The 12,719-nt window shown below is 38.6% G+C and overlaps 1 protein-coding gene across 1 annotated transcript; it reads right to left on the bottom strand.

The window, feature by feature from the left end:
• Nucleotides 1-4,964: 4,964 nt before the first annotated feature.
• LOC117338229 lies at nucleotides 4,965-10,064 on the bottom strand. Its single transcript, XM_033899492.1, has 2 exons — nucleotides 9,589-10,064; nucleotides 4,965-6,139 (listed from the first exon to the last, which is right to left on the bottom strand). The coding sequence occupies exons 1-2, from the start codon at nucleotides 9,797-9,799 to the stop codon at nucleotides 5,646-5,648; spliced, it is 705 nt and encodes a 234-aa protein (XP_033755383.1). The 5' UTR covers nucleotides 9,800-10,064; the 3' UTR covers nucleotides 4,965-5,645.
• Between the last annotated feature and the right edge of the window lie 2,655 nt (nucleotides 10,065-12,719).

Raw genomic sequence — 12,719 nt, 5'->3', positions numbered from 1 at the left:
GCGGCTGTGGATGATATTACACAAATATGGCATAAAGGGAGGCATTTCAGCCATTAAAAATGCTCCTATATAATACATTTAAGACATCTGATTATAGTAAGAATGACCATTTTAAGACAAATTGTCAAACTGGTGAGTTTTGGGCCTTTTTCAGAAATATATATCTTTTACCCCAAACTCAACGGATGAACATTTTTTCCTAAAAACAGTCTTCCTGCCATGTCTAGAGTTCTCTATAGTAGATAATATGAGCATTTTTGACGTTTGAAATACCTTCTTATATGCCATAATTGTCTGATCTTATTCACAACCGCCATTTGCATTTCAAGGTCTAAATAAAATCAGTGTTAATACATATCATAAAGTCCAATCTAGTCAAACCAATGCTCCTATTTTGTGCTTTAGACCCTTGTTAGCAAAACGACATGACTGTTTTGCACAATAAATGATATGCAAATGAGTTAATTATGTCCCCCTGAAACATGCATTTTTCTCATGTTTTGTTGAAATTTAAGAACTACTGAACAAATTGAATGTCAACAGCAAGGCCCACAGTTTGACATGATACATATCAAAATTGTATCAAGTTATTTCTATTAAATAACACCCTAGTAGGGATGTATAGCCTTGTAAAATATCAACTGTTTTGGCTGGATTTGCTGTTTAGATGCCCCTTAACTTCAACTGTCTATCTGCTACGCTTCACATGTACTGTGAAGCCACATTTTATGAGCAAAAACTACCAAACTACAGGACAGCTATTTATAGCACAACTCGGAACAAAACCTGACTGCGCCAAGGTACATTCACCTGTACACATGTGTCAAACATGATATTCATAAAAACAAAAACAGGATGATCATGTCATGTCATAATCTCACTACTATTGTTAAAGCCACATACTCACGAAGAAACATATATCAATGTTTACATTTTTACTTGATACATGCCTAACTACGATGGCCGATAGCGGAATGGACAAAAAATACAGCTACTTACTATTTTTTGTACACGATTAATCACTTGGCTTTCTTATCTGACAAAAATCTTTACAATATATAAGATATCATATCTTTTAGAAGATATCTTAAAAACTTTTTTAATATGAGATATCTTATAAAGTATATAAGATATCTCATAAAAGATATAAGATATCTTATATAATATATATAACATATCTCTCTAAGGTAACTTCCGTTTTGTAGGAAGGCACGCGGCTTCATTTTCTGTTTGGCTCCTTCATTCATCGAGTGGGGGGGGGGGGGGGGGGGTGCCATTATCTCAAATTAAATAATAATATATAAGATGTCTTGTGCAATATATCAGATATCTTGTAAATATATAAGATATCTTATTTAATTTTCTTTATAAGATATATTATATCTTTTATGAGATATCTTAATTATTAAATGACAACTTGGATTTTCCGAAAACAGACGATAGTGTATGTCATAAAAACTATTTTGATATTGAATTTCTGGTTGATACTCTTGATTAACACACTGCGATACGAGATATTTTATTGAATGGCATCAATGCAATTAAATTTGCCTACGAATTTTGATGACTAATGAGAATGGTAACCGTATTGCTTCCTCTTGTAATGTGTAATACTATGTAAGGATATATATATATATATGATCATGACACTTTGATCATGTCAGGATATCGGGCCGACCATCAATGCGCCATTGAAACTTTTTTAAGAACGCCAATGTGGCGCAGCGGTTAAAGCTGCGGGTATTTCTGGCTCGGCGATTGGGTGCCCAAGATCGTGAGTTCGAGGCCCAGTTAGGGCACGAGTCATAAAGTTGTCTTCCTTCATCAATTATTATTATCTTCCATTGATGATATATATCTGCCCCATCTGTCTGCCTTGTCTTGGTGTGAATGCTTCTTTTTAGGTATACGTAGTTTCGAAAAGTGTCCGTTTTTTTCCATTCCGTGATTTATGTTCAGTGGTTTCAGAAATTAGAAAAATGTCTCTAGTACATTATATATTGATATACGACATTACTTTAATGAATTAAGTTGCACAAAATTGATCTACAAGGACTACCAATTCATGTGTACACATGTATATTTGAATGTACACAACTTTCAGGTTCAAAATTAATTTTGTGATCGACTCTTTGATTCTGAATGAGACTAATATTGCAAAGAACAGGAACAAAATGTAATCGTTCACCACAATGAAATACATAGAGCTTTCAAAAATTCAACAATATTACTTTTCTATCTATGATTTGATCCTTAATTAAAGATATTAATCTACTTGCATGTATAGTAATAACGACCATATATAATATTTAGAAACACTGACCTAGTCACGTGACGCCACCAGAAAGTTGGAAGACAATCATTTCAGAACAACACCACCTATATAAGTATATATATCCCCTAAGGTACCTTCCAGCAGCTATGTCATGTTTTGACAATAGTCTTCTTGCTAAGCTCCGGCATCCCAAAACCTGTCCACTCCCTTCGATTTCCTCCTTTTGATATGAAGATTTAATAGCGTTTATAAATGAAGCCTTAAATATCTTACCAGGCAGCCAAATTGTTAGAGTTTTACATAAAAAAAAAAAAAAAATACACGCAAACACTAAATTTGAGTTAAACATTTTTGTTTTATCATATAGATTCTACAATTTTTAAAGATGGCTAATCAACACTTTCAATTCAGTGAGTTTTAGCCCTATTTTTCTGTCGACTTCCAGTACAGTTTCCCCTAGACAAAAAAAAAAACGTTTTCCAAAAATGTCAGTGGTACATGTATTTTCCCAAATGGAAAACAGTAATAAGATAACTACTAAGTACATTAAACTGAAAATCAAATGAAGTAGTGGGCGGAGAGAAGTTTTCATACATAGCTCGGTTCATTGAGCCACTTTTTCAACTTTAAGATGGATAAGATGCATATATACATACAATAGGATCAGTCGAAATACTATAAGACGTGGAACATACTGTTGGAGAGATTACCGTGGTTTCGTTTGTCCGGAGACACTGTAATGTGTACCGTGGTTTCGTTTGAACGGAGACACTAATGTGTACTGTGGTTTCGTTTGTCCGGAGACACTGTAATGTGTACCGTGGTTTCGTTTGTCCGGAGACACTAATGTGTACCGTGGTTTCGTTTGTCCGGAGACATTAGGTCTTGTTCACTCGAGCTTTCTCTGCTTCTTAACTATCTGCCGCTGCTCTCATTGTCCATCTTCTCTAACTATGAAACCACCGTCTTTTTATCCCCTCTGTCAATATGTATCCAATCACTAATTGCCCCTCCTTGTCGCACCTACATGTATCCCTCACTTACTGCCCTGTACACGTGTGGCGGGCGCCTATTGTGGTACTCTTACCTAATCTTATCGAGAAGTTTACCCGAGATCCTTAATTTATGGTTAATTTTAGTATACTTTTCTTCTTTATAACAAAAAACAAACAATGAATTTGGATTTAAATGACCGCAGCCTCATTTAATATGAAACGTATACAACCTCAGAATATGGTGAGCAGGCTTATCAATTTATGAATTTAGTATGACAATGGCCGCAGCCAAAACTTATTATTACAAGTGCATGCAAAGGCAAGGACCCATGCTAAATGTCTACCCGCAGGTATCCGGACATAAAGCCCCTTGCCCTCTGACCTAGCAGATTTTGCCTGCACTTGTAAAAAACCGAAACCACCTCTCGCAAGAGGAACCAACATCTCCAGCCTGGAGAAAACCATAATCCTGCCTTTAGCTCCCAGGATAGCACGTGGCAAGCATTACAAGATCAGGATTATTATATTTAGACTTAGCACTGGCCTGCCAGAAACTCCTAGGATACCTCCATAGCAAGATTTAGTCCCCCAGGGTAAACCATAGCAAGACTATTGGCCGACCAGAGCACAGTCTAGTATAATTAATACCACCAGAATTAAATAATATGACACAAAATTGTGTAATTATATGCCTGCCCGCCATATCCTGCCCTGAAATAAAGACTGCACCATAAAAGTATAGCACTCGCGATCGTAGTCCAATACACAGTATTCCAAAACCGCTGACCCGCATTCGAGTCCTTATGTCGTAATGTAATTGTCTCTTTTCACCAAAATTCAAAGTCACTCAAGATACACAGCTCTCATATGGTTGATAATTGGAGACAATTCACAGAAAATGTTGTTACACTCGAGACCCATGTCCACCTTCTGGTGTGTCCACAATACTCAAGTACTGAAAGAGATAAACTCGACAGCAGAAAATTGTTAATAAAACACAAAAGCATTTAACTTTCAAATGCATTAAGTAATAATTAAATACAACTTTGAATGTATGCGTATAGCTTTGTATCCACCGTCAGCGGTAAACACATTTATTAATACAACATAAGATACCTTATTTTAAATATATGTACTCTTTAATTTAAAACAAAAATACTAAATTATTTGAAATAGGGCGGTGTGAAAGGGGTGGATGGTGGGGAAATTTCGATACTAAAATCGGTTGTTATAAGAGTGCTGCTCATGAACGTGTCAAGTGCTACAGGATTTACTGAGAACTGATTAGCTTCATGCAGGATACTCCCGATATACCTTTACATGACAAATGATTAATTAAACAATTATCAGATGCAATAGGCATGAAGCTAATTTGTGCCTCCCTTATCCCGGAGGGGTCATCAGTTAACCTTATCTGACATATACAAACGGCCACCGAGACCGGTGCCCTGACAGCTATAAAATTTATATCCCCCTGCACTGCCTAATGGCAAGACCCTCTGTAATTGAGAGATAACTGAACAGCCATTAAATTAACCTTTGATATACGGGTCATTATTTCACTCTTAACACTCGCCCTCTACTCAAATCTATTGATCGAAAATCCAAAATAAATTTGTTTAATTATATACTATTAATTAAACTGTATTATTTTAGTATACTTTTCTTCTTTATAACAAAAAACAAACAATGAATTTGGATTTAAATGACCGCAGCCTCATTTAATATGAAACGTATACAACCTCAGAATATGGCGAGCAGGCTTATCAATTTATGAATTTAGTATGACAATGGCCGCAGCCAAAACTTATTATTACAAGTGCATGCAAAGGCAAGGACCCATGCTAAATGTCTACCCGCAGGTATCCGGACATAAAGCCCCTTGCCCTCTGACCTAGCAGATTTTGCCTGCACTTGTAAAAAACCGAAACCACCTCTCGCAAGAGGAACCAACATCTCCAGCCTGGAGAAACCATAATCCTGCCTTTAGCTCCCAGGATAGCACGTGGCAAGCATTACAAGATCAGGATTATTATATTTAGACTTAGCACTGGCCTGCCAGAAACTCCTAGGATACCTCCATAGCAAGATTTAGTCCCCCAGGGTAAACCATAGCAAGACTATTGGCCGACCAGAGCACGGTCTAGTATAATTAATACCACCAGAATTAAATAATATGACACAAAATTGTGTAATTATATGCCTGCCCGCCATATCCTGCCACTCGGAACTGTCTATACAGTTCCGTAATCCATACAAAAACACTTGAGGTTGTATACAGTATCATTTATTATAAACACAATGATCAGTTGATGTTATAAAACATTCTATTGCTTCCTGCAACGTGTTTAGGAATATGGCGTTACCAACCATATTTAAATGAACCTTGTCATGCCTAAATACAGTCCTTTACATGTGTGACTTATATCTGGGTGCTTAATCACCCTACCCCCAACATCTAACGCTGCTAGTCTGCCAGACCTATTTATTCTCTTTCTTTTCCTTTCAATAGATTGTACTTTGTCACAACCCCGATAGGTAATCCTTGGTAAAATATCAGACCAGATAATAGTGCACCCAGGCAACATTTCGTGCAGATGCTCGACATCTTGCCTGATACGGGCACACAGGCCGCCAGTGGGGATGGACCCTAAGTCATTACCTCCAGTATGAAGTATTAGAAAATCTGGTGGAGGCTTTAGTGACAGCTGGTCCTTAATAACATTCAATAGCTGAAACCAAGACATTCCCCTGTGCCCCGACCATCGCACCAAAACGCCTCTGTGTCTAAGCTTCAAATGGCTGTCCAGCAGCTTCACAGACATCCGTTGTGCCCAGTATATTATCGATGAACCAACTATCCATACATCTGAAAGAACTTGTGCCGATTACTAGCCTTATATGCAAAAGGGGCGGCTCTCTAACATGTATTCATATATCAATCAAAAGCGGATGTAGGTTTTGTAGGTCGATGACTGCCACCGGCCTAGCTGTCTGATTTTATCGTTAGGCACGCCTTTCATTGCTAGCGTTGTTGCCCCGCCAATTCTAAATGAGTGTGACTTAAAATTTCCTTGAGGTAGGCCTAACGAAACAATGCATTTTTTCAGCACCTCACCAAACTGATATCTATTTAGAGGTGTACCGTTTAAATGTAAAAATAGATATCCCGAGCAGCAAGTTCGTACTTGAAGGAAGGCATGCATGTTTTTAATAGGGCAGACGACATTTCCAGGGATACATGGGATTACCACAGTAAATGCTTTAGCAAGCTGGTCTGTCTTTGATTGCCTTAATATAATGACCATCTCTGTAAGATCTTTATTTATTTGAATATCATACCTTTATGTGCCAATTTCGCAGATGTATACACAAGCTCCCCAACCCGGAATAGACCAAAAAATGCTAAACAAAACACTGCTCTAAATAATAGTGATTCATATTTACTGAAGCAAACATGCGCTAATTTACCGTGAATCAATGTCAGTACATCATATGTTATTGGAGCCCTGGTATCTATAGAGACTTTTAATCTTCTAAGGCCCTCAATTGCCTTCCGTACAATAAAGCATGATGTTGGATCTCGCCAGCTATTGAGCTTATGTACGTAACTAATCGCCGACAAGTACGAACGTACTGTAGAGGGAGATGAGCCCTTCTGAGAGTGATGGCAGATAAACAGCAAAACATGCTCGATAGGGACAGGCCATACATGGTCGAGTTTAATAACTTGTCTTATTTGATAAAAGTTATTTAATGCACATGAGTAAAGTGACTTCGTATTTTCCGACATACTGGCAGCTAAAAGTCGTCCAAGCTGAGGTTGAAGATCGACCAAATCCATAACGGGACCCGCTCTGGCTCCGGTTGCGCCTGTGGAGCCAATTCCCTGAATTTGTTCAGCTGTAAGCGGGATAAACTATCAGTTCAAACATTAACACTACCTTGGATGTGTTCTGCTTTAAATAAAATGTTCATCCTTAAACAACGAAGTACAAACGCCCTGAGCAATGTCAGGACAGTAACGGATTTGGTTGTCATGGAATTGAGAATTGCAACAACAGATTGATTGTCGCACCGGAATAGTACTTTCTTGTTCTTAAGTCTATCCCCCCAAATGTACACTGCAACTAGAATTGGGAAAAACTCCAATACCGTTATGTCATCAGTGTAGCCTGCTTGAAACCAGGATTCGGGCCCCGTGCCAAATGCCCACCGTCCCTCAAAATATGCACCAAGTCCATTACCCTTCCTGGCCGAGCTATCAGTAAATAACTGTAAATCTGAATTGGTGATCCAAAATTGATCACAAAACACAGACACGCCGTTAAAAGAATGAAAAATTTTTACTAATAGTTTTAGATCTTGTCGTAGTGCATGTGTGATCCTTATATGATGATAAGGTTTGGTTGTCCCCATGGTGGCGTTAATAAGGCGCCTACAAAAAGTTCTCGCTGGCGGGATTGCTCTACAAGCAAAATTTAAAGCTCCTAACAGGGACTGCATTTGTTTTAATGTCGCGCGACCTTTACGGAGTGAGGTGTTAATTTTCTGGATTATTTCTTGCACCTTTTCCATGGGAACCCGGATACACATATTTATTGTATCGATCTCTAACCCAAGAAAACATAGAACAGTACAAGGCCCTTCCGTTTTTTCCGGCGCGATAGGAACGCCCAACTCACTACATAGAATCTCAAATTCTTTTAAAGCCAGGAAACAATGGTTCGCGTTGTTAACACCTCCAAATAAAAAATCATCTAAATAATGCAGTAACTCCCCGTTGCCCAATCGCTTAAGCACGTTTTCCTCTATGACTGTGGAAAACTTCTCAAAAATAGAACAAGAGATAGAACAACCCATTGGTAAACATTTGTCGAAAAAATACATATCGTCAAGTTTAAAGCCTAACAGATCAAAGTCATCAGGCCACACTGGGGTTATCCTAAATGCAGATTTGATGTCTGCCTTAGCTAATAACGCCCCCCTTCCAAGCCTTTGGACCACTCTAACTGCTTCATCAAATTTTGTATACGACACTGAGCATAATTTTGGATCAATGAAGTCATTAACAGAAGCATTTTGAGGGTACGACAAGTGATGAATTAGCCTAAATTGCCCGGTGTTTTTCTTAGGAACTAAGCCCAATGGTGAAATTCTCAAATTAGGCAAAGGTTGTACTTTAAATGGACCTGCTATTCTTCCTAACTCGATCTCTTTCCTAATTTTCTCCCTAGCAGCATGATTATTTTCGCGAATAGACTTTAAATTATTTGCATGTGTTGTTTCTCTAGGGCCAGTATAATGAAGTGGGAAACCATGTTTAAAACCGTTTACTAACTCTGACGCTAGAACTCTGTTCGAATGATCCCTAAGTAAAGCTTCTAACACATCAGTTTTTATTGGCGTTGCCCCCAAGCTGTGTTTTTCCCTTTCTGTTATTTCTTTGGGTACCCAGCTGTTGTGATTCCTGCTTGGCACGAAAGGAATTACAATTCATTTGTGAGTGTCCACCATTAAATTTCCTACAAACATGCTTAAAACGACATGGATTGTATTTACATTTCCCTACGTCATTGTATGCGTTACACACACCTGTTCTGATATTCTGATAGTTTGAACCAGCAGCGCTACTTGCGTATGTGCTAGCAGTCGACCCACCCATATTACGTGGTACTGACATCAACCTTAACCACAGGTCTGAATTCAGTTTAGCCCATGATTGAGGGCAGATCGCCTGACGTAGCCTAAATTGCTCGTCATAGATCCTCCAACCCGCCCCCTGGCACCTACTGGCTGCGTCCCTAATAATTATCATATACTGGATAAGCTCTAGAGTTTTTTCAGGAAATTTCCGCACATATATGTGCATGTAAATCAGGAAGGCATCCGACCATTTCTCTATGCTCGGGATCCTATCCTTGAGAACTCTAGGCCTTGATTCCAGAACGCCCTGTTCATTAATACATAGGTTACTCCCTGCATAAAATTCATGGAGTTCTGCGCTACCTTTTAGCAACAACGCTAAATTAACGTATTGATTCGCCCATATTTTCTGGCATAATTGCAACGGTACATGAGCCGCTACATTGTCATCCACACAATTGATTAAATCTGGTAGTGAAGAATAAAAAGGTGAAAACCCCTCCTGACATAAACCACCTGTAAACCCTTCACTATGTGGCAAAATAGGCCTGCAGCCAGCAGTTAGCGAGTCGCCCCTACCAGCATTATTTTCACCTAAAGCCACCCTCCAAACCTTTGACAAATCATTTTGCGGCCTAATATTCACCGGATTTAAATCAATTTCTGGCCTACCATTCTCAACGGGCGCCCGTGCCTGTTCCCCCGTGACATTGTCCGACTCCGGCTCCGGCTCTAGCCCCGTCTCCTGCTGAGGTTCCGGCTCCGGCTCTGTGTTTCCTTCCGTCTGGAGACGTGCTGGCCTCCTTCTCTTTCTCTGACCCAACGCTCTAGAGGGAGTCCCTGCAGGCCTCTTCTTAGTGGACGATTTGTTATACACTGGCATGATTTGTTCAATTTAGTAATACAATGTTCCTACTAGCCGTACTTAGCACTCGTACAATATTCCAATAACACGGAAGATATCCCGAATTAACACAATAGTTCCAATATAACACAGTTTAACAATATTCCCAGTATGACACAGTTTAAAAAAAAATAATTCGATACTAAAATCGGTTGTTATAAGAGTGCTGCTCATGAACGTGTCAAGTGCTACAGGATTTACTGAGAACTGATTAGCTTCATGCAGGATACTCCCGATATACCTTTACATGACAAATGATTATTTAAACAATTATCAGATGCAATAGGCATGAAGCTAATTTGTGCCTCCCTTATCCCGGAGGGGTCATCAGTTAACCTTATCTGACATATACAAACGGCCACCGAGACCGGTGCCCTGACAGCTATAAAATTTATATCCCCCTGCACTGCCTAATGGCAAGACTCTCTGTAATTGAGAGATAACTGAACAGCCATTAAATTAACCTTTGATATACGGGTCATTATTTCACTCTTAACACTCGCCCTTTACTCAAATCTATTGATCGAAAATCCAAAATAAATTTGTTTAATTATATACTATTAATTAAACTGTATTAATTTATAGTTCCAGTCTGTTCGAAGACCGTCTGCCATGTCAGCTATTTACTCGGTCAATAAACCTCTCTACTTATACTTTTTATTTACTCTACCTGGAGGATATTGCGTTATAACTTTAGAGCCAAACAATGTAAGATAGCACACCTGTAACGTTATACCTACCCAGCGATAACATTGCTCTGTTCCGTAAAGTGACTATACACTACCATATATATATATATATTATACAATACCATATCTAGGTTTCTGAAACAAACTATTTCTAAAGCTAACCAACCGCAATAATTAATTACAAGTCCATCAATAATTTCAAAGTCATGTAAACAAGGAAATATCCCTGATGATACAATTAAATAGTCAATCACACTAATTCCGCCACATGTTGTCTTGCCCAAAAGTTTGTCCTTACCAATTCTGCCATTGGATATATATAAATTGTTATTTTAACAAACGTCAAGAAGCTTAAACCCGTAATTATTAGGTCGAGATTTGCATTGGCTACATCTAAGCAATGGAACATTTAATACCGGTAACATTAATTTTCAAAGTCATACAAATAATTATATAACGCATCATTATAATTAAAATCAACTATATTTGTTAGGTTAGTATCGGGTACATTGTAATCTACACACTGTGCTGTTTTGGCGTTGGAATCACCAATCAACATTCCACTATAACTACTATTTTGAAGGTTAATTAGTTCATTCTCAATTTCAGTAAACTCCTCATGAGAGAAGTATTTAGAGTTTTCGGGAGGCACATGCGTACACCCTAATAATAAATCACCTGCGTTACTTATTAAATGTGCAGACAGTATAACCCACTGGACATATTCAGAGTCTGTTGTACAAAATTTTAGAAATTGACTCAGCTTGGTTCTGTATATGATTACAATGCCCCGGATTTTTTTTCTTAAATTTTGATCTATTTTTCACATGATAAGAATAATCCTTTGGTATATCATGTATATCGATATCATCTGTTTTGGATTCAACAAAAATAAGTATATCATGGCATGTAATAAGATCAATAAATTCAGGTAAAAGCAGTTTGCTTTTGATACCACAAACATTGAGACATGTTATTTTACTCGCGACACCGGGGTTGTCATGGTGACTTATATTGCGACCTCTTGGTGCGCGTCCCTAGCGACGGTAACCGGATGGAGCGGCGTTGCGAGATTGGTCGAGAATATGTTGTCCTTGAGAATTCCTTCCGGTTTCTCTTTGTGATTGATTACCGTTGCGCGAGTTAATGTTCGATGAGGCATTAGGTGATGCGGTTGGTGCTCTCTCGCTGGTCACTGCACTGAAAGAAGGACTATTTGTAGATCGCGGCATAGTTGGTGCTGGAGACTTGCTACCATTGTTCTGTTTGATGACAGGTACATTGTAAAGTCTCCCATCAACGATAAATTTATCTTTCACCAAACGCACATTTTTACCTTTGCTACGGAGATCTTTGATGGTGGGTCCGAGTTCTCTCCGATGTTGATGTATTTCCGTCGGAAATTACTCGTTGATGTAGAAGGTCCCTTCAACCTTCGCGCACACCCTAGCACATTTTCCCGGTCTCTATGGAAAAGAAATCGGGCTACTACTGGTCTGTTCTTCCCATCAACAACTCTGCGAAGCGATGAACATTTCCAAATTCGATGTGGTGATCGATGCCAAGTTCTACTTGGATGAACTCCTGGAGTAACAGTTCTGTATTTTCGCTTTGGTTTTCAGCAAGGCCGCTGAACACTAAGTTATTTTTCATTGACCTCCACTTTAGATCAGTCAGTTTTTCTTTCAGTTCCTTGTTTTCTTTTGTAATATTGGTAATGTTTTCAGTCAGTTTAACGATAGTCCCCTTGCACTCGCTGATGTTTTCCGATTGTCCCCCTTGTTCCTTTGTGAAATTACGTAAGACGTTCTGGGTACTTGTGTTATTCTTCTCAAACTCATCAATTTTATCCGAGACAAATTTAACTGATCGTTCAAGATCTTTTGCTTTTCTTTCACTTTCTGCCATCCTCGATTCCATTTTGTCAATTTTGTATTCAATCATTTAAAGTCTATCAAGTTTTTTTTAAGATGATCTCAAAGTTTTTGTACATGTCTTTTTGGAAGTTGTCTTGTTCTTGGCTAGGCTTTGTTTTAGGTGTGGGTGTTGACGTTACCATAGCTGTCCCATATAAAGTTTCACTGGCTTCCCCAATTATAGCACTAACGGGTACTTGGTTTGGTTCGGTTTATTTTGTTTAACGTCCTATTAACAGCTAAGGTCATTTAAGGACGGCCTCTCGTGCCTGCGACATGCATGCGTGTGGTGAG

This window comes from Pecten maximus, chromosome 11, assembly GCF_902652985.1.
Source record: "Pecten maximus chromosome 11, xPecMax1.1, whole genome shotgun sequence".
Lineage (NCBI taxonomy): Eukaryota > Metazoa > Mollusca > Bivalvia > Pectinida > Pectinidae > Pecten > Pecten maximus.
The sequence above is the reverse complement of the archived record's forward strand: the minus strand, read 5'-3'. Positions and strand labels throughout refer to the sequence as shown.